At 50.2% G+C, this 21,930-nt stretch overlaps 1 protein-coding gene across 3 annotated transcripts in view; it reads right to left on the bottom strand.

The window, feature by feature from the left end:
* Positions 1-21,059, bottom strand: part of FBXW5 (F-box and WD repeat domain containing 5) — a 34,923-nt gene extending 13,864 nt beyond the window's left edge. For 2 of the 3 annotated variants that reach the window (XR_012642097.1, XM_074973680.1), the window contains exons 1-9: positions 21,006-21,059; positions 20,206-20,320; positions 18,308-18,525; positions 14,812-14,969; positions 12,344-12,518; positions 11,393-11,541; positions 8,834-9,323; positions 1,637-1,784; positions 160-372 (exon numbers count right to left, since the gene is read on the bottom strand). Coding sequence is in view for 2 of the 3 variants with exons in the window: in XM_074973680.1 (XP_074829781.1) it covers positions 160-372; positions 1,637-1,784; positions 8,834-9,323; positions 11,393-11,541; positions 12,344-12,518; positions 14,812-14,969; positions 18,308-18,500 (1,526 nt within the window). In the remaining variant the exon portion in view is untranslated. Of the gene's footprint in view, positions 1-159; positions 373-1,636; positions 1,785-8,833; positions 9,324-11,392; positions 11,542-12,343; positions 12,519-14,811; positions 14,970-18,307; positions 18,526-20,205; positions 20,321-20,633; positions 20,749-21,005 lie in introns of those variants that run through there. The other variant, XM_074973681.1, reaches the window with a different exon arrangement.
* Positions 21,060-21,930: the final 871 nt, after the last annotated feature.

Raw genomic sequence — 21,930 nt, forward strand, 5'->3', positions numbered from 1 at the left:
CTTGTGCTGCAGAATCTACCCCATCTCAGCCACAGACCTAGCTCTGTAACAACAAACCCAGGGGCCCAAGGAGCACATTACAGGGGTCCGGGGAACTGGGTTTCTCTCCCCTCCCATCCCACTAGCTTTGCAGCCAAGAGAGACAGGCCCACTGGGCACCTGGCTACGAAGTCCCTGCTGACATCAAGGAAGATGAAGAAGCATTCATCATTGGGGGTGTAGGCCCGGTGCGCGCGGAGGGCTCGCTTCACCTCCTTCATAGTCTTCAGATCAAACACATGCAGGTCAATTTCCTCTGCGATGGGGGGTGGCTGCATGGGATCAGAGATCACACAGTCCCGCGGCCAGGACCGGCTGTTCACATACAGGTACCTAGGGGACAGGTTACACTGCTGGGTCACTGCTCCAGTAACTGCATTACCATCCGGTCTAGAAAACCTCTCTGGCGTGACTGTGCTAGGGCACTGGCTGGTTTCACTGCCTGGCTCTCCAGTGCAAGCTCGCAGCCGTGGTGTTTGGGTTACAGACTCTGGAGGAGGAGGAGCAGGAGGCTGGGAGTTTTGGAAACAGCCGTTTACATAAACTATTTTTAAGATTTCAATTAAGCCATTTCCATCCCTGCTCAATTCTGCAAGTCGGAAACCCCAAGTGCCTAACAAGGGGCCTTTAAGTACGTGCTGCTGGGAAACTCCAAGGAGAGTTCATTTTATACACCAAGCTCCTCTGTCAAGCCAGCCACTCAGAGGTCCTAGCCCAGCTACAGAGCCAGAGCAAGAGCACATAGATGGGGAAAACATCTCCTTAGGCAGCTCCTGCATGCAGTTACTAGAATCAGCATCTGGCTGGTCCCCAATTCCATTCCTATCCCTCCCAGCCAAGACTCCTGGCCACCTCTTCTCCGGTGTGGGCTAAACCAAGCGCCCCTCCCCCCCTTCTGTCACACACATGAGAAACAGAAACATACAAGACAAGAGGAAAGCCCAAGCTCCCCGGGTCCCTGCACTCAAAAGCAAGCTACACTCAGCTGAGCTAATGGAGAGTCCTCTCAACTCTTTCCCCGACTTGCTTGAGAGGGGAATTCCTTCCTGACCCCAGATCCTGTGACCAGTTTAACTCTGTGCACATGAGCGAAGCACCACCATGATTACATGCAAGAGCCATTTACGCTCCGAAACACCCTCTGGGTCCAATGCCCCATTACAGCAGCCTCTGGCATGGAGCAGCTTATGCATGCTGTGCCTGGCTGCAGGCACGGAGACATTCCTCTGCACAGGGCTGTAGTTGATGGTTTTCAGAACCCAGGGTTAGACCCCAGCAGAGCCAACTCGGCTTATCACCCTGCTAATAGACACATTAAGTTCCATGCATTTTGCTTTGTGCCAGGGGTCGGGAGAAGAGATCTCAAATACCAAGGGCCTGTCTAGTCTGTGCCTGTGTACACGCATTAATGAGCCCATGGAGGCAGGGGACAATCCCCTTGCTCTTCTTAAATAAAAGAAGTCACCAAGCTCTGGAACCACCCCCCCCCCACACACACACATACTAACTACACTTAAAGTGATCAGCTGGTGGCCAGTGGCTCCATCCCCATGGCAGACCCTCTGCTCTGCTGTGCCTCGCATCCTGCCACACCCACCTGTGATCAGGTGAAAGGCCCATCCCAATAATGTGACCGTGGATGTCGATGACATGATCCAGCGAATCAAAGAACTCGTCCGAACGTCTCTCCTCCCCAAGCACCGGTCCAGCAGTCGTCATCTGATGAGGCAAGATCTGCTTAATCCCTTCAGGGGAAAGGGAGGCAAAAAGGGGGATTAGTCCGCTCTGCAAGAGGGCGCTGCTGCTGCCTGACTCATAGGTAACATGCAAAAGCCAAAGGACCGAGGGGAGCTCCCCGCAGGCTCCAGAGCAAAGAGCGTCCCTCTGAAACCTTATTACAAGCTCCTAGGAGTGAGGAAACCCACATGGGGGACCCTGGCTGGGAACTGACTCCTTTATGACAAGGCTCGGGTGGGGACTGAGAGTCATGGCACAGTACAGGGCATCAGTCCCTCGGCACACTCCTCTGCTGGCTATTCCTGTGGCACCAGCCCAAAGCATCATTTGTGCCCTTCCAGTGAGGTTTGCAGCTAGGATGGGGGTGTTTAGTCCCTTCACTCCCACTGTTTACAGCCAGAGCAATTCCAAAAGCAAACACAAAACACTTCAACGACTATAATCTCCTTGGAACTAGGTTTAACCGGGACCAGCCGATTACTGCAGTGGTGGTTTCCTGATGCAGTCCTGAGAGAAGGTCCCTTCCCTGCTGCCTGGGAACAAATTAACTGAGTTGTAAGGGTACGATTCTGTCATGAAGGTCACGGATTCTATTACTTTCCAGGACCTCTGACTTCTTCCACAGTGGCGGCTGGCCCCGGGAGTGGCAGAGCTGCTGGCTGGCTGACTGCTGGAGCTGCGGCCCCATGGGGCTGGGTCCACCCCCGTGGGGCTGGAGCAGCAGCCATCAGCCCTTGCCACACGAGCAGTGGCGGGACTGGAGCAGCTGCCGGAGTTCAGCCCCTGGCAGCGCTCTACTGACTGTTAGTCCCCCCCAAGTGTATTTTAGTAAAAGTCAGGGACAGGATGCAGCCTTCTGTGAATTTTTGTTTATTGCTCACACTTTGTGATGTTATTAATATGAACTGTGACCATATAGATCATTGTTGCAACCAAAGTCATGTAGTGGCACCAAATCTTGTACAAAGGTGGTCAAGTAAGGTGTCTATGAAAAGGTTATGATGTGCTGGTTATGATTATGCTATCTGTAGGCATGTACCATTTTTGTATTTAAAGTTAAGTATTCGCTCTGTCTGTATTTGTCTGAACCTTGTGCTCTGCTTCAGGGTCTAAAGACAGATTGGGTTACTGGTGTTTCAGAGCTTCAGTGGAGCAAAGTTCCTCCAGGGGTAAGAAGCAGGATTGAAGAAAAAAATGGAGGTAATGCAGCTGCCTTTTATAGTCCTTTTGTCACGTGGCCTGTGCTGCTTTGTTCCAAACACAAGCTGCCCAGCACATGGCCTGGAAAACCCTTAGAGTTCTCCCCATAGGCAGGCCCCTGCATGCCTTGCTGAGTCACAAGGTGTAGCTGCCATCTCTCAATGGGTCAGTTGTGTAGCTGATGGTCCTTGATGGGCCATCAAGCAGGCTAGGCAGTGCTGATGCCAAATTGTCTGGGGTGTCACCCAGAAGCATAGCACAAGTTTGAAATACAGACAGTAAAGAGCTGATACTTATAACTTTAAATACAAAAATGGTACATGCCTACAGATAGCATAATCATAACCAGCACATCATAACCTTTTCATAGACACCTTACTTGACCTCCTTTGTACAAGATTTGGTGCCACTACATGACCTTGGTTGCAACAATGATCTATACGATCACAGTTCATGTCAATAATGTCACACACCTGTCCTAGACTTTTACTAAAAATACCTATGACAGAATCTTAACTGTAGTCATTTGCAACAGATTCCTCAGAGGCATCCTGCAAAGGCAAACATATGTATGCAGAGACAACCGAGTTGGGGGAGGGGGGTGCAGTCAGACATTTGGTTTACACCTTTTTAAACTCACTCTTGAGAGAGAAGCTCTGTGCTAAGGATCTCGCACCAACCCCTTCAGTAATTGGCAGAGAGCTCCCAAGCCACAGCTCTGAGTCCTCCAAGCTGGATCAGTCCTGGGACGATCACACTCAACACCACTACCAGTTCTCAGTAAAACACACTTCAGGCCTTCTAGAGGTAGAGGCCCGGTCTACACTAGGAAATCAGATTGGTATAACTACATTGCTTAGGGGCGTGAAAAATCCCCATCCCTGAGCGACAGTTATACTGACCGGTTCACACAGGAGAATTTCCCATCAACCTAGCGCTGTCAACATAGCTATCACCTCTCAGGGAGGTGGATGGGAGAACCCCTGCCATCAGCACAGGCAGTATCTTCACGGAAGTGCTATAGCTGCATTTTAAGTGTAGAGAAGCACAGAGAAGTGTGGAAGTGCCCCAATTGCCAGCCTTTTCGGGCCACGTTTCCAGTTCACTCCTCATGGGGATGATACCAACCAGGTGTGTAAAGTGCTTTGAGATCTGCTGATGAAAAGCACTGTAAGAGCTAGCATTATTGTTGTTATTTAAATGAAGGGACACTGGTTGTGCCTGGTGATTTTTATCTGGCGATCAAGGCAATTTACAAGCCCTCAATGATTGTCCCCACAATGCATCAGCTTGTGGGCAGAACAAGAGTCACATGAAAGGCCTGTTGTGACGCATAGCTAGAAAGGGTTAAACATCCTGCAAAATAAAAAACCCTCATAAGACATGTGAGGAGAGAATGTTTGTGTTTTGGGGTATTTACATATGTATGAGTAGGGTCAACAATGTAATCAACAGTCCCTGCCTATGCTGTATTCCGATAATTCAGAGGTCAAAAGAACATCCTAGCATTGAACTGAATTGTAAACACGGGATATCTCGGTATTCATCTCTCTTTGAAATGTACTGTGACTAGTGGAGGAACAAGCAAACTGCCTTATATGTTAATTCTATAGCTAAGTACTGGTGATGGACCTCCTTCAAAGTCATGCTAATAACCTTTTGAACTCCAGCTTGTCAAAAGACATGACATTGTATAAAAGGTCCTTGGGTCCTGATTCTGTCATCTCAGAGCTGCTTAGGCTTCATCAGGGGAAGTTTGAGTCGCAAGACTGAGGTCCTAGTTATGCTGGGGGAATGCCCTGAATACGATATTTGGACATAGGTCATTGGACTATAACCTATTTCTGAAAGAACTCTTTGCAGCTATGAAGCTCACCATCTCTGCTGTCAATCTGCACCTCAATGAATTGAACTCCTGTCTGTCTGTTGGTCTTTTAACCCTACTCTCTCTCTCTCTCGTTTTTTAATAAAGTTTAGTTTAGTTAATAAGACTTGGCTGTAGCGTGTATTTGGGTAAGATCTGGAATATTCATTAACCTGGAAGATAATGTGTCCGATTCTTTGGGATTGGTAGAACCTTTTCTTTTATATTCTGAAGTAAGATTTACATAAATTTCATCATATCTGATGTGGGTACCTGGATGGAGGCTTGAGGCTGGATCACTTTAAGGGAACTGTGTTGTTTGGACTTCTGAGTAACCAGTAAGGTAATAAAGAAGCTGTTTTATGCTGGCTTGGTAAATCTAAGTATTGGAATATCCACCAGCTTTTGGGGGTTTGTCTGCCCCATTCTTTGGTCACTCAATTAGGGTGAACCGCACAGCTGGCCCCCACTAGGACCCCGGTCACACCTGTCTTCTGTACACCACAAAGGGGCACCAAATAGGTTCCCTGAGGGATGTTTTACCACATGAGCACAGCACCATGACAGCTGAATTCCAGCTTTGAGATCCTGTCTGGGAGGTGGCTGGGGAAATCCATCTCAGCAGCCCAAATGAGACGCAGATGAGAGCCTATAACAGGGGCCCTGGGTCGCAACTCTGCCTGGACCTCAATAGGAAAAGGAGATGACCTTTTCCCTGGCTCCTGTGACAGGTTTCATTTGAATATTAGACTAAGTAGCACATCTCCTGGATTCAAATCTAGGTCTGGCAGAGAAATCCTGCAGCGTGGAAGGAAAGGGAAGCCACCAAAGCACCTGCCGGAGAGCAGCACAGGTCAGATGAGTGAAGCCGAGAGCTTTGGTAGCAGGACTGAACTCTGATCTCACGTGAGTCAATGACACACCAGTAGGGCATGTAGGACTTCCAATAGTGCACCCAACCCATCGGAGCAGTGTGCTCCAAGCATGCAGGGAGTAAATTTAAATACCAAGTCCTTGGGGCAGAGATCAGATGCAGGAGGCCTGTTCTACACACAAACCTTTCAGCAAACATTCTGTGATGCCTGCCATTGGGAGAGGAAGAAGCCTGTGGTTTGCCCTGGTATAAGATCACTCTCTCTGCTTTAGGCAATAGTTCCAAGTTAAGAAATCCCTTTAATTCAAAGGCACCATAACTATCCCACAGGAGGCTATGCTGGCAGCTTTACAGAAGCCCAAGGGCTGCACATAATTTGCAGTTGTTTTCCATTTTTCACATGGTGCTTCAGCCTATGTACACTACAGGTCCCAGCATGCAATATGCAGCCTTGATCCAAGGGACCTGACTGCTCACATCCAGATGGAGCATCCTGTAGCCACCAGGGCCCATGCTGAAAAGGTGATGTCAGGCCAGGTTGGAGGATGGGCTGTACTTTTCTCAACACCAACACAAGACCAGATGGCAGAATATTACAGCCTGCTGGTGGTGGAGGAGGTGGAGGAACCTAGAGATGCTAGTTCTACATTACTGCAGTGTTACAGTGCACAGGTAAAGTCACAAAATGCCAAAGCTAGGGTTGGACACATGACCTTAACTCTGCCCCTTGTGTATATCATGCACTAGGAGTCAGGCTTCAATTATATGATCACAGACTATTTCCCAAGTGGCTCATCTTAACTGTTTTCTACAAACTTAGAACCTGGAAAGCCTTCCCTTCTGGCTCAGGCAGGTGGTAAAATCAGATCAGAGCCAAGAGAGCCAGCAGCAGGAGGGGATGGAGGCTGAATTGGGGAGTGCAGGCAGGGGAAGGAACCAGGAAGATGCAAAGTTCGCTTCACCCTGGTAGCTTCACAACAGATGCAGAGCAGGGAGACCAAGAGCAGCTTCCCGCTCCCTCCCCTTCTGCTTGTACTAGAGGTGGTTGGTTCCTCCCTGGCCTTGGGCTCTGTTTCTTAGGGACCTTTTGAAAAGAAGCTAGGGGGTAGGTGGGGGGAGGATCAGTTGTCCCCACTCCCATTCCTGGTGGTGACACTCCTCACAGCTCTAGCATTTGCCCTAGCCCCACAGGGCTCTTCCCACTTAAGGCTCCAGCATGGGGGACGGAAAAGTGGAGGGAAAGCCCCCTTCCAAAGAGGCTGTCACCTAGGACTCTGGCAGTCAGCCGCCAGTGCTAGTGTTGTGGCTGTGGCTCTGTCTCCGCAAGGGAATGAGGCAGGGGCTGGAAATCACTGAACCTTCTACAATTAGACCACTTAAAAGTGGGGTTCCAGACTTTAGAGAGTGCTGTTTGTGGGAATGCTTTAAAGCGAGCATTGGCTGAATGTGCAAAGCCCTAACATGCTGGAGGTCTGAGCACTCAGATCTGAGCTGATCCTCTTCCAACCTGCCCTGAGTCTCAATGAGAACAAGCCAAACTGGGAGAATCAGAGACATAAGGTGTCAGTGTTGCCAAGAGCTCCCATATAACTGGTTGCACCTGCAGTTTTCCAAGTACCTCAGAAAGAAAAAATAAAAATACATCTGCTGTGCATGCTCGGTACGTAGCCTGCAGACGCTCGGAGCTCTTAAACCCAGCAAGGGCTCGAGCCCTCAGACAGGTCCCTGGCTATGACAAGATTTACATTTCTCTAGCTGTAACTAAATAAAAGGGATAACTTGTGGCACCTTAGAGACTAACCAATTTATTTGAGCATGAGCTTCCGTGACCTACAGCTCACTTCATCGGATGCATACTGTGGAAAGTGTAGAAGATCTTTTTATATACACACAAAGCATGAAAAAATACCTCCTCCCACCCCACTCTCCTGCTGGTAATAGCTTATCTAAAGTGACCACTCTCCTTACAATGTGTATGATAATCAAGGTGGGCCATTTCCAGCACAAATCCAGGGTTTAACAAGAACGTCTGGGGGGGTGGGGTAGGAAAAAACAAGGGGAAATAGGTTACCTCGCATAATGACTTAGCCACTCCCAGTCTCTATTCAAGCCTAAAGTTAATTGTATCCAATTTGCAAATGAATTCCAATTCAACAGTTTCTCGCTGGAGTCTGGATTTGAAGTTTTTTTGTTGTAATATCGCAACTTTCATGTCTGTAATCGCGTGACCAGAGAGATTGAAGTGTTCTCCGACTGGTTTATGAATGTTATAATTCTTGACATCTGATTTGTCCCCATTTATTCTTTTACGTAGAGACTGTCCAGTTTGACCAATGTACATGGCAGAGGGGCATTGCTGGCACATGATGGCATATATCACATTGGTGGATGTGCAGGTGAACGAGCCTCTGATAGTGTGGCTGATGTTATTAGGCCCTGTGATGGTGTCCCCTGAATAGATATGTGGGCACAGTTGGCAACATTGTAAGGAGAGTGGTCACTTTAGATAAGCTATTACCAGCAGGAGAGTGGGGTGGGAGGAGGTATTGTTTCATGCTTTGTGTGTATATAAAAAGATCTTCTACACTTTCCACAGTATGCATCCGATGAAGTGAGCTGTAGCTCACGAAAGCTTATGCTCAAATAAATTGGTTAGTCTCTAAGGTGCCACAAGTACTCCTTTTCTTTTTGCGAATACAGACTAACACGGCTGTTACTCTGAAACCTAAATAAAAGGGGTGGCTAGATTTTTATTATTAAAAAGTTCTAGGGAGTTGAATTTTTTTTAATCTCAAAACAGCTGACAGGATTTTGCATAAACTTCCCAGAAAGTTTCACCTTTGGCCAGAGACCAAGCCTGGAAAAACACAGCCTGGTGGGAAGCATTTTGGAAAGGGGTTATAATGGAAGCGGTTTTGAAACCTTAACTACAGAAGGCACCTAACAGCAATCCACTGTGCTAGGAGGTGACCAGAGCCTCTGCACTAAAACAGCAGTTCACTTACAATAAGGCACTGAGTCAGCAAGTGGACTGTCCTTGCCCAGCTTTGTCCCTCAGATTGTGTCGTGAACGTCAAAGCCCAGCGGGAGCCCGAGCAAGGCAGAGCTCTGCTACTCACCTATCTGGTGTGGAGAGTAGGTGAGGCATCCTGTGGTGAAGATTAAGTATTTCTTCTTGTTGCTGGCCTCTGTGGGGAGCTGGGTTAGTTCAGGCGGTTTAGTCCGGTTCCTAGCAAGCAGCTCTGCCACCTTCGTCTCCAGCTCTCTCTCACTCAGGACGGGCATCACATGGCCTTCAAGGAGGTCATCCAGGAACTGCTGCAGCCCATCCTCTGCTGTCCCACTCCCACCACCCGGCGATGCCTGCGCCACTGGCTCTGGCATCACTTTCTGCTTGGGCTTCACCTCCTCTTCCTCACTGTCACTGCCAAGGTCAAAGACCTGGTAGGGAGAGGTAGCAGCAGCCAGCTGCTCCTTGTAGTCCAGGAGCAGGTCCGGGGCGTCGTAGCGGCTGCAGTCTGCCACCATCACTGTCCGGATGGTGCTGGCATTCAAGTTCTGGATTTTGAACAGTCTCTTCACTACATTCACATTCTCAGACTCTATGCCCTGTTAACAGAGGGGAGAGAGTGCGCAGATGCCTTCTCGCTGTAACCAAACAGTACCAGAGAGCACGAAAGGGCTCAGGATCACTTCTACAACAGACTTCATAGGAGCCCCAAACCCTCTCGAGAGAGAGCCCTCTCTAAACAGCACTGTGCCCTTTAGGGCCTTTCAACAGAGGCTGTCAAAGCACTTTACAAGTGGTGGTGAATGGAGCCCCTGGAGATGGGCCAGTATAGCAGTTCCCCTCTGTGCCTCAGTTTCCCCACCTGTAAGATGGGAAGTGACTTACCCAGGGTCACACAGCCAGACAGCGGCAGAGTTGGGAATAGAACCCAGAGTTCTCTGCTTTAGTCCTCTAGCTGACACCGCCTGTCCTAACAAACATAGATTCAGGAACAAAGCTTCTATTCTGACCACTGGTTCGGCATGATTGGTGCCAGCTGACTGGCCATTCTAGGAGCAGAAAAACAGTTACCAATTTGCTTCCTAGAGTCCATTTCTCCATTTCCTTCCTTTGGGAGGGTTTCACTGCAGCTACTTCATCCTGCAGACTGCTTCATCTCACAATCTGCACTGACATAGGCTGCCAGTGACACGAATGCTCCACTTCTTTGGGCATGCAAATTGTCAACACCACTAAAAAGGGAGCACAGGCTAACGGGTAGAAAAAGGACTTGCAGGGTCTGGCTCAGAACTTGGGCAACTCAACATCCAGGCTTCATTTTCCCCCATCTGTAAAATGGGGGAATTAAATCCTTACCTCTCAGGGGCTGCGAGGGTTAACACGTCAATGTTTGCTCAGCACTGAGAGATCCCTGGTGCTTGTATAATAGAGACTGAGGTTTCACAGCACTCAGTGAAAGATGAAGGAGCTATTCTCATTCTATAGGGCTGCCGGGGCCAGTAACAAGACAGCGATGGGCTGCCAGGCAGTGTTTGTCCACCTTCTCCGGGGCAGTTTGTAGTAACTGATGCAAGAGGTAGCAGATGGAATAGAGCATGCTCGAGCCTAAAGAACTGAGGGGAAGGGGCACAAGTGGCAAACTAATAATAATACTCCCGTCTGCTAGGGAGAAGCAAGGGGTCAGCCTGCCAACAGAAGAGCCTGCTGTAGTAAGGCTCAGTGAGGAGAGCTGTACAAACAGATAGTGCCTGTCAAACGAGGATCTCAAAGCGCAACAAGCAGACTGAGCTCAACCTCCCTATCCAACACCTGCCCCCCAGGGGGAGGAACTGTTCTCCCTATTTCACCGAGGAGGAAACTGAGGCACAGTGGGTAAGTGAATTCCACAGGTCACAGCGAACCCATGACAGAGCAGGAGCAGTGCTTGGATCCCCCTCACTGGAAGCCGCAAAGTGCGAGACGGCACTTCCTCCAACAAGTCACATGACATTCACTTCCCTCATTTCCTCTAGCAAGGAGGATTCTTTGGCCCATCTGTGGCCATATTAATTCCCTGTCCAGTGAGCACCCGTGTCCCATAAGGCCAAGCACCCAACTATGATGGCAGGTTGGCAACAGCTGACAGACTCCAGCAGCCCCAGGCACCCAGCTCTCACAGGACCCATCAAGGCATCCAATGACTCTTAACCCACCTGCTCACCGTGGCTCATCCTCTGGTCCCTTCCAGAATGAGACCCTGGGCTGGACTCCAGTCTCCATCCCCATTAACATGACACGAGTGCATGGAAGCAGACAGCACAGAGCCACATGGGAAGTGCCCACTGCAACGGGTGCTGTGCCAGGGAGGCAGCGGGGTACTGGAGGGCCGCCTTGAGCCAACTCTACCTTGAGCCTAAGCTCTCCACCCCTCTTAACCTTCTCCCAAGTTCATGCTATCACTGTATTTGCTCCCAGAACAACCCTAACTCCCACTACAGGAGGCATGATCGTGGGAGAGTGCTCCGTTCCTCACCCCTGTTGGCAGTGCCCAGGGTTCTCTAAGTCATCGGCCCCCAAAAAGGGGGCTCAGCAGTGATGTCAGAGAGTCAATGTCTCACACCCAGCTGACGGGAACTGTCCAGGCTATTAAACAATACAGAGCCTGGAGAAGCATGGCCCTGGGACACACCTGGAAGGCATTGTTCAGCCACAGCACAGAGCAGGAGGTGATGTGCCCAATTCGGTGCAGGTTGCCGGAAATCAAGTTGGTTTCATTCAGCCAGCAGCCAAACACATCATAGGGTTTATTCCTCACCCTGGAGAGGAGCGTGAAGTTCTCTGTAGGGAAGGAGAAAGGGGGAGGATAATACAGCTCCACAGAAAGGACCCCAGTGAAACAAGAGACAGGACCCACAGGACAGGGATTCAAGTCAGAGGCCCAGCTGATCCCTGAAGCAGAGTGGATGTAAAGATGGATGGTCCCTCTTACAGCTTATCATCAGTGTGGATTCCCAACACACTCTGCCTTTCAGTGGTGCTATGGTAACTAGCAGCCAAGATATTCCCCTAGATCATATAGGGGCTCTCTCTCTTTCTTGGCGCAGTGAGCGTCACTGTCGATTAACAAGGGCCCACAGGTTTTGAGCCAATCCATCCCTGTAAGAAGCCTCCACTTGGGTAGGGAACCCAGGATAGAGACAGCAGGAGATACTGTGACTCAAGATTAATATGGTCCCAGGACTGGAGCAGCAGAGGGCAATCCAGGCCAAGAGGGATGTGCATCAGCAAAGCTGTGTGTGATGACAGGAAAAGACCAGCTAACGGTTTTGTGACTCAGAGGCTATTGGCAGAGCTGGGAGATGGGGTGGCCACAGGACTGAGCTGTGGGGGAAGCTTGCCCACTGCCTGCTCTCCTGCTGCCTGACTGTGGCATCAGTGCCTCACTTTCAACAGCATTAGAGTCTGCCAAAGGTCCCTTTTACAAAGGGACACGAAATACCCATCCAGTCCCTTTCCTAGCCATAGGCCAAGTCACAGCCCCTCCATCCTGCCACCTTCAGCTTTCCTAGGGCAATCTGAATCTGTGGCTAGCCAGCCAGCTCCACACTCACACCAAGAGCCAAGCTGAAATGAGCATTACCCAGGCTAATGACAGCGATCTCTCCTGACGAGGAGTTGCGAGGCCCCACAAAGACCCCTGACACCAGGAGGAGGGAGTCATCCGAGTTGAACTGGGAGAACTGGGTGTAGCTCCAGTTGTACAGCCGCATGTTGGAGCTGTGGAGCAGGGAAATGGCCAGCTCGTTGTTCCAGATCTGAGGACAAAGGGGACAGGGCTGGCTGTTTCACTCAGAGTGTGTCATTAACCAGGATTCATAGAGCACCAGTCAGGAGGCACGGAAGCAAACAGATGGAGATGTGCTAACCCCAGCCTCGCTGCCAGAGAGCCATTCAGAAGGGAACCGGAGGGTTTGCAGTCATTGCTATGAAGATGTTCGATGAATTTGGCCCCAACCAGCGCACTGCCCCGTTACTATCATTCCCTCAGCCTCAGAGGGCTGGTGCTCTGCAGCACTCAGGACAGTTGTTCCTCTGAGAGCTCAGTTCTGCCTCCTGGTTCATTTTAGGGTCATTTCCTAGGTTCCCTCTAAGCTGCGTGGCCCCCGATTAAGCCAGGCGCAGGGGCTCAGGGCTGTGGCGGGGAGAGGCGCCCCTCACCGCCAACCCCAGCGTGGACCTGTTGTGGACTTGCCGCGGCCGGAGGAGAGGAGCCCCTCCCTCAGCCCGACCCAGGCCTGCCGGAGCTGCTAGGCAGAGGAGCCCCTCTCTCAGCTCAGCCCAGCCCCACTGGAGCTGCTGGGGCTGGGACGAAGCACCTCTCCCCTGGCCCCGAGCTGCTGAGGTGAGAGAGGGCTGGGAAGAGTCCTCTTTTCCCACTGCAGCCCTGGCCCAGCCTGCACCCCTCAACCCCGGCCCCACCCTAGAGCACCCCTGCTCACCCTTCCCAACCCTCTGCCTCAGCCCAGGGCCCCCTCCCGCACGCCAAACCCCTTATCCCCAGCCCCACCCTAGAGCCTGTACCCCCCCACATACACCCCAACCCTCTGCTCCAGCCCTGAGCCTCCTCCCATACTCTGAACCCCTCGGCCCCAAGCCCACCATATGAATTTTGTTATGGGCACCAATATGAAGGTGATGTGTCACACAGGGTCATGTCACACATCACCTTCATATTGGTGTCCATAACAAAACTCATTCCGCACACGTGCGTAAGAAATTAGAGGGAACACTGGTCACATCCCCCGGCTGGGGGAAGGGCCTGTGACCACCTTCATTTCTGACTGCAGTGGGCCCCAGTACAATGCGAGTGGGATTGGAGCTGGGCCCAGGCCCTATGCTAGCAGAAGTCACTGCAGTCTGACAGGATTCCCCTGGCAATGGAGTTGGTGTCTAGGTAGGGACACCTGGCCTTAACTTAGTCCACCTTCCAACCTCCACACCGCCACTGGCCACCTCAGTCGTCAGTCTGGACCCTGCTGCACCCAGCCAGCTTTCCCCAGGGCAGGGCCAAGTGAACCCAGTCAATGTGCAGAGCCCCCCAGATGAGGCACAGGGAGGGGACATGACTCACCCACAGGGACAGCGAGTCAGTAGCAGAGTCAGGAGCCCTGACACCTAGACCCACAAAACTGTTCACACCACTGAGGGATAGCTCAGTGGTTTGAGCATTGGCCTGCTAAACCCAGGGTTATGAGTTCAATCCTTGAGGGGGCCATTTAGGGATCTAGGGCAAAAATTGGGGATTGACCCTGCTTTGAGCAGGGGGCTGGACTAGATGACCTCCTGAGGTCCCTTCCAATGCTGATATTCCATGTCTATGTCTCACTTGTTTCCTGGGTCCCCTTCCTATTCTCCTAATCCCTGCCCAATCATTGCTCAGGCTGGGGTGACAGCACATGGCTTGGGGCTTAGGTCAGAAATCTCAGCGAGGGAGAGCTCAGGCAAGGGAATTAGATTAGGGGTCTCTTACAGGAGCGGGTGGGGAAGGGTCAGTGGCCTGTGATGAGCAGGGGGTCAGACTAGCCGATCATGATGGTCCCTTCTGGCTTTATAGTCTATGCATCCAGAGACTGCTTTGCAAAGCCAACTCCCACTCCTTCCCCAGCCAAACCCTTGTCCCTGTGCAACCTGCCCATAACCTCCACAACCCCTGCTTCCCCTCCTTGATGCACTTAGGAGAGCCACATCACACAAGAAATGCACTAAGCCCTGTAAAGGAAGCAAAAGAGGTCTAGTAAAGGAGTCCCAGAAGTCACAGTGATAACCAGCCACCCGGAGAAGGGCCGGACTGAGCAGTCCGGATGGCCCAAAGCCCCACAAACTCAGATGCTCCTGACCTGCCCATCATGCCTTCTCTGCTTTCTGGACACTAAGAAGTTTCAGCCCCAGAATCCCTCCCCACAGCTCCTGACTAGAAGGCCTGACAGCACTAACCAGAGAGGGTCAGCATATAAGAGCTCAACGGAAGATTTTCACAGCTGGAACCTGAATGTGGCCAGCCTAGATGAGTGAATAAACCCCTCAGAACAACAGCTGCATGCCTTTTACCTTAACTGTGCAGTCCTTGGAGCAGGATGCAAACAGGTAACCTGTGTGGGAGAAGCTAAGGTGTAAGACCTGGTCATTGTGCTCCGTCAGGGTCTGCACTTCAACACAGGGGATGGTGTCATAGAGCCTCTGGAAGTCCTCGTACCAGGAAACAGCAGCTACAACACATGGGGATAGGAGGGAGGAGTCAAAGCTCAGCATAAGTGGAAGCCATAAAGCCACATGACTTGTCTATAACAGGGACTTAACATTTCTCACTAGCGTTAGCAATGGCAGGAGCCCAAGTGTAGACAAGGCTGCCATAGCCGCAGCCATTGGTAATCAGATTTTCTCTGACCATCTTAATAAATATAAGGAAACATCTATTGGAAGGATTTTAACTCAGAAACATTGGTGGGTTCTAAGCCACACTGTGAGATGTAGGGATCACCATGGAGAGTCCAATGAATGCCTATTGTTGAGCCCTGAGCAGAGGTTAAGGTGCAAACCACATGTTAGGATGCATAAGGAATGGGATAGACATTAGTAAGAATATTACATCATCATCATAGAACCACAGGATTAGAAGGGACCACGAGGGTCATCTAGTCCAGTGGTTCTCAACCAAGGGTACGTTTAACCCAGGGGGTTATGCAGAGGTCTTCCAGGGGGTACATCAACTCATCTAGATATTTGCCTAGTTTTACAACGGGCTACATCTAAAGCACTAGCGAAGTCAGTACAAACTAAAATATCATACAATGACTTGTTTATACTGCTCTATATACACACTGAAATGGAAGTACAATATTTATATTCCAATGGATTTATTTTATAATTATATGGTAAAAATGAGAAAGGAAGCAATGTTTCAGCAATAGTGTGGCTGTGACACTTTTGTATTTTTGTGTCCGATTTTGAAAGCAAGTATTTTTTAAGTGGGGTGAAACCTGGGGGCATGCAAGACAAATCAGACTCCTGAAAGGGGTACAGTAGTCTGGAAAGGCTGAGAGCCACTGAGCTAGTCTAACCCCCTGGCAACACACAGGATTTGTTGTGTCTAAACCATCCAAGACAGATGGCCATCCAGCCTCCTTTTGAAAACCTCCAGCGAAGGAGCTTCCATGACTTCCCTAGGCATCTGTGCCATTGTCCAACTATTGTGGTAGTTATATACATTAATTGGGGACCCTCATCTGAAATGCTGAGTTCCGTTCTGTTCCCTCTGCCAACAATGAGATAGAAAAATGAGAAGTCCAGAAATGGTCTGTGGTCTGAAGAGGCTTCTATATGAAGTGGGACTGAGAAGAACAGGGCCTGTTTAATTTAGAGAGGAGATGCGACAGAGGTTCACAAAAATACCTCAGGACCTCTCACAATATAAGAACCTGGGGACATTTAGTGAAAATGAAAGGTCACAAGCTTAAGACTCAAAAGTAAGATTTTTTTTTTTTTTTTTTTTTTTTTTTTTTTTACACAAATGCATAATTTGTGGCAGTGAGTTCCACAGGCCAGTTTGAGGACTGACGAGGCCAAGGATTCAGAGGAAGAGCTGATCTTTATATAGGTAATGAGAACATCCATAGTTATGTTAGATAGGAGTTCAAAAGTTAGGGATATCAACTCTCCTGCTGCAGGGTATAAAGCAGCCACTAACTGAGGGCTAAGAAGAAACTCATGGGCAGCATATTCCACAACCGTCCATTAAGGGAGTCTTCCACCTTCCTCTGTAGTATCCAGCACTGGCCCCTGCTTGACAGAAGAGTGGGCTAGATGGGTCACAGCTCTAATTTGGCATTCCACTAATGCTCCTAGTCACAGCAGCCCCTGGATCCCATTTACTGAGCCTACAGACATGATGCTTCTCCCTAGGTTTGAACTGGAACCCTGATATTGTAGTCCCTTCTCAACAGGAGCAGCTTGACACAGGCAGACCTACCTACTGACCAGACTGGGGGGCTCTGCTCCTTTCCATCAGTCCCCTAGGGTGGATGACCTCTTTGAAACTCCAGTTCCGCCACTCATTTTGTTGGCAGTATCCTTTAATATCGGCCTCTTGTCACAGGTATGTCACACAGGGAGAGCAGTACAGGCCAGTGCACCAAGTTCTCCAGCTATTTTGTTTTCAGCGCCCTGCAGAGCTGGGGAAGTACCCAACCAAATTCCTGGACTTATTCTACTGCACTAATGGGTCCAATGACATAACAGCAGCTATCAAACAGGTTTGCCAGCTATGGCCACAGAGTAAACAGGAATTAGAGGAGCACATGCACAAGTCAAACAAAACTAACGTGGAAATATTAAATACACCTTCATTTTGGATTTACTTATGCTGGTTACAGCTAAAAGCCAGTTATCCAAGGGTCTATGGTGACAGAGAAAACCTTCAGGGTTCAGAAAACAGGCAGCAGCCCCATGCTGGAGCTACAAATCCTAAAGGCTGCAGGGTTGAAGCAAAGTGGATTTTTGCAGCCATTTTTGTACTTCTCTCTCCCTCCCCCAAGAATGGGTTCTTTGCTCACTCATTCTTCACAGCATGACTCTCCTGCCTCACTCAGCTGGAAGGTCAGGCACTCTCTGCCTCTGCATCCTCTTGATTTCCCACTCTCGTCCACGGGAGTGGAACTGGAGGATGAGCACATGGCTGCTGTACATGTCATATGGTGGGGAGCAGAGTTCTGCAGAATCATGATAAAGCCTGCACCTCCCAAGTGGGACTTGTATGCATCTTGGCAATGCCCAGTCCCCGAGTCCTCTCAGCAACAAGGGTCTGTCTACACTAGGAATATGACCTGGTGATCCATGGTTAAGGACCACTGTTGTCTTCCTTGGCCAGTCCTCAACCAGTGGTTGAAGATGTTCAGGTGCAAGGCCAAGTGAGACCCACATTTGAAAGTGGATAACACAACACCACCATAAACATGAGATTCGTTGTACCTGCTTATGCCCTTCTTAAAGGGACAATAATCACCCAGCAGCCTGGTCTAGGTATTGTAAGAAACTGTCAGTCTGCAGAAGGGTTTAAAAAAATCTTTAAATTTTAGACTTGGATGGGGTAGGGGAGGGAAATCTCTGAATCTTCAGCAAATTCCATTCCACAATTTTCAACAGGGTCTGATGGGCAATAGACCCTTTCCCCTCTAGGTCACTATGTGATGGCTGATGTTCCCTGGACTGCAATCCCTAGTTCATGTCACATGGACCAGTGCCCATGTCACATTGACCTGTCTAAGAGGCCAAGGATTAAATAATCTACTGGGAGCTGCATGTCCCGCACACATCTCGGTGCTTAGCTCTCCAGGGATGGGCCTTTATAGAATACCATCAGTCAGAGATGGGGTCCCTACAGGTCAGAGGGGGGCAAACTGGCACAGCTGCATGGAGGAAATCTTGTGCTGCTGCCAATGCTGTTCCTATTTTGTCAATTAACAGGACTGTGGTCTACCAGTCAGCTAACCCAGCCCTTTTCAACAGTGCAAAATTGATAACTTACTAAACGTAGTTAAAAATACCAGACCTGGGTGCCGTGGCACTTCCCGAGAGACCCTGTAGTATCTATAGAACAGCTCCTTCCACAGGAACTCATCCCGGGCCACCGCATGCCATTGCCGACACACCAACCCCGCCGAGAGCACATCTACGTGGTCCAGGTACAGGAAAATCTCATAGAGGATGCTGTCTGGGAGAAGGGGACTATCCCCAACATCCATACTGTCATTCTGTCACCAAAGGGCTCTGAAAATAAACACAGTGGGGAAGTTGGTGCCTGTTCGTCACAGAAGGTAGAAACGTCCCAGGTTGGGGTCATGCAGAGTAGCAAGGTTCTCCTGTCTGAGCAAACTTATTGAGAGTCATAGAAGGAAGGAACAGCAGCTTTTTACAGGAAGCAGCAAACACACACATAGGGACAGTGAGAGATTTCTAAAATTCACATTACCAATCACTGGTATTCATACCGTAACATTTGGTGGTGTGCTGTGTTGTTGTTGTTTTTAAATTCCCTTTGACTTGATCCTTAATGATTTTCTTCTAGTTTTTTGTCCCCAAACAGAAATGGCTTCTTAATGAATTTTCTACTTTTATTTTTTAATGTAGCAACTCTTTAAGGCTCCATACTACCGAGACGGACACTAACGTTTACTATGAAATTGTTCACATGTGAAAGGCCACGACAAACAGGACCCAGTACTACAAATGCTCACATATGGGCCTAGTTTTATTCATGCACATATTCATACAGTGACCCCCAACACAGGCTGTCAGCAGTATTTGACCCTGGGACTTTCAGCACAAAAGCACAGCTTCTAGTACATCAGCTAAAGAACAAGATCTATTAGCTGGGGGCAGTAGGAGGCAGCTACACTCTGCGTGGGCCAACCCCAGGTGGGGTGGTAATGCAGGGTGTTGGTCTCAGGATATTAGCGAGACAAAGTGGGGGAAATAAGATCTTTTACTGGACCAACTTCTGTGGGTGAGAGAGACCATAATAGCAGCTTTGTGTGGCTCAAAAGCTTGTCTCTCTCACCAACAGAAATTGGTCCAATAAGAGCGATTACTCACCCACCTTGTCACTTTAAAACCTTGTTATCTGTCCTCCTCAGGGAAGGGTAAAGGTCTATATTTTGGGTTTCAACCCCAGCTATTGGCCCAAGGCAGAGGCTATTATAAAACTGGCATCTAAACAGATACGAACTCTAGGTCAGCTCAGACACTCATGAGAGGCTTACCCTGCTGGGGGGGGGATATAGAACACATTTGCAAAGTGGGTGGTGTCTCTCGCTCTGGGAGTGGTCCACAGAAGAGGCACAGCCTGCTACTGCTGACAATTAATGGACCTTGTCCTTTAACTTAGGAGGTAGACATCTAAGCTTTGGTGCTGAAGGTTCCAGGTTCAAACACTGCTGATGGCCCATGGGGGACTGTGACTTCAATGGGGTACGCACATGTAGCCAGAATTTGCTGCTGCTGCTTCACATTTAGGGCCTGATCCTGCTTCCACTAGATTCACTGAGAGAAGCATTGAGCCCTGAGTCTTTTTCAATTATCTGCATTAACACCACACTATCCTTTAATAACAGTGTGCATGCCTATAGCACCTTTCATCTAGGGATCCCAAAGACCTTTACAAACATTCATTAATTCTCACCCCACTCCTGTGGGGCAGGTATTATTATAATGGTATCCATTTTACAGCCGGTGAAACTGAGGCACAAACCAGTGAATTGGCTAATGCCATACAATAAATTAGAAGTAAAACTATTCTCCTGCTATAGCCACTTGACAATATTCCCTCTTTGGTCTTTCATCTTGATGGACTACAGCTAGATTTCAAAGACAATAATATGGACCGTAAAAGGCTGTAGCCAATTGAGAACTTTTTGTAATCTGGAACAACAGGTTAAACAGCATATATACCTTTGACTCACAGTTCGTAACAACCCCTCAGAAGCTTGGAATTGTGGTAGTTCTTAGCAAAACCGCATCTTCTCCTGTGCATGTGGACAGGAGAGCACTGGTCATGGGTACTGGGCTACAGGTAGAAAGAGGGACATGATAAGATAATGACCCCAGATGCAGACAGCATGGCCTTGGCACAAGATGCAAGGAGCCCCAGAAACCACCTCTCCACTAGGGAGCTGTATAAAGGTGTTTCCATCAGCTCAGCAGGCGTAATTAAGATAGCGATGTAAACGCCCCAAGCTACCAGAACCCAGCCTACAGTAGGGCTCCCACTAGCCCCAACGCTGGTACAAGTGGGTATAGGTCTTCGCATCCCCCCCTACAGAGAAGTGGTCTAGGGCGATTAGATGCTGAGCTCCCATTCCTGCTGGGGCCCCTCTAACCTGACACAGTCTCTCCCCGCCTCGCGAGAATTCGTGAGCCGAACTGTTCAATAACGATCCCTGCTGCGTTCAGCCAGCTCCTGGCTCTGCCAGCGGCTCGACACACACGGGCCCGGCGTGTGCGGCCTCCGCGCGCTGCCGGGCCCGGCAGCTCCGTGCCGGGGCAGGGGGCGAGGCAGGGCAGGCGCCTGTCAGAGGGCAACGCGCCCGCCCCCTCCGGGCCCCCGGCACCCCCGCTTCAGCCACTTGCTGGCCCCAGCCCCCCAGCCCGCCCCTAGGGCGGAAGAGATCCCAGGCCCCCCCGCCTCAGGCCCCCCCCGGCCACGAGCCAGGCCCCCGCGAGCTTCACCCTGCCCCGGCCAGATCCCCCACCTCAGCTCCCCTGCTCCGGCTCCTCCCCACGCCGCGGGCTTCCGGCCCTCCCGCTCCTCGCTTCCGCTCCGGCCGAGCTGCCAGATCCACTCTAGCCCCTCTCTATGGTCCGCAGCCACGCCCCCAGACCTCCCCAGGCCGGAGTGTTCCATCCCAGAGGCCCCATCCTGCCCAGGCCTGACTAATGGAGCCCAGCATCGTCCATGCCTGGAGGCACTCACGTGGCACAAGCCTGTCGTTCCCTGCGTCTCCCGCCTGGGCCCTGGGGTGGGGGCTGGGGCAGAGGGCTCAGGCACTGAGCTGCAGGCAGCCAGCCTGGCCCATTGGTGCACAGCTGCTCAATGGCTGGCATCTGTGCCTATCAATGTCTAAGTATGCAAATCAGAACCCGGGCCGTAAAGTAACCCCCAAAGGGGAGGGTGAAAAGGGGACACAAAGGTGCAGCGTTTCGCACACAATCAGGACGTCAAGAGCAAAATTAAGACACTGCGGGGGAGATGAGAAGAAATTCTTTCACCGCCTGGACACCACTGCTAGGGGCCAGGGGAATTGGAGCTGCTCCTGTATGTGGCCTAGCTGAGGTTACTGCAACCCGATGGGAAGCGTGGCATGACTGGAATGTTAAAGTCAATGGTTAGAGCCTGCTCTGTGAGAGGCAGTGAGGACGAGTGGATAGTGCATTCAAGTGGGACTCAGGAGAGCTGGGTTCTATTCCTGCCTATAAAGCAGGTACCAGTGACCTTGTGCAAGTCACTTTAACTGCTGTATGCCTCAGTTTCCCCATATGTAAAATGGAGATCATAATACTGAGCTTTCATACAATCATAGAATATCACGGTTGGAAGGGACCTCAGGAGGTCATCTAGTCCAACCTTCTGCTCAAAGCAGGACCAATCCCCAACTAAATCATCCCACCCAGGGCTTT

The sequence above is a fragment of the Natator depressus genome, chromosome 16 (assembly GCF_965152275.1).
Source record: "Natator depressus isolate rNatDep1 chromosome 16, rNatDep2.hap1, whole genome shotgun sequence".
Taxonomy (NCBI): domain Eukaryota; kingdom Metazoa; phylum Chordata; order Testudines; family Cheloniidae; genus Natator; species Natator depressus.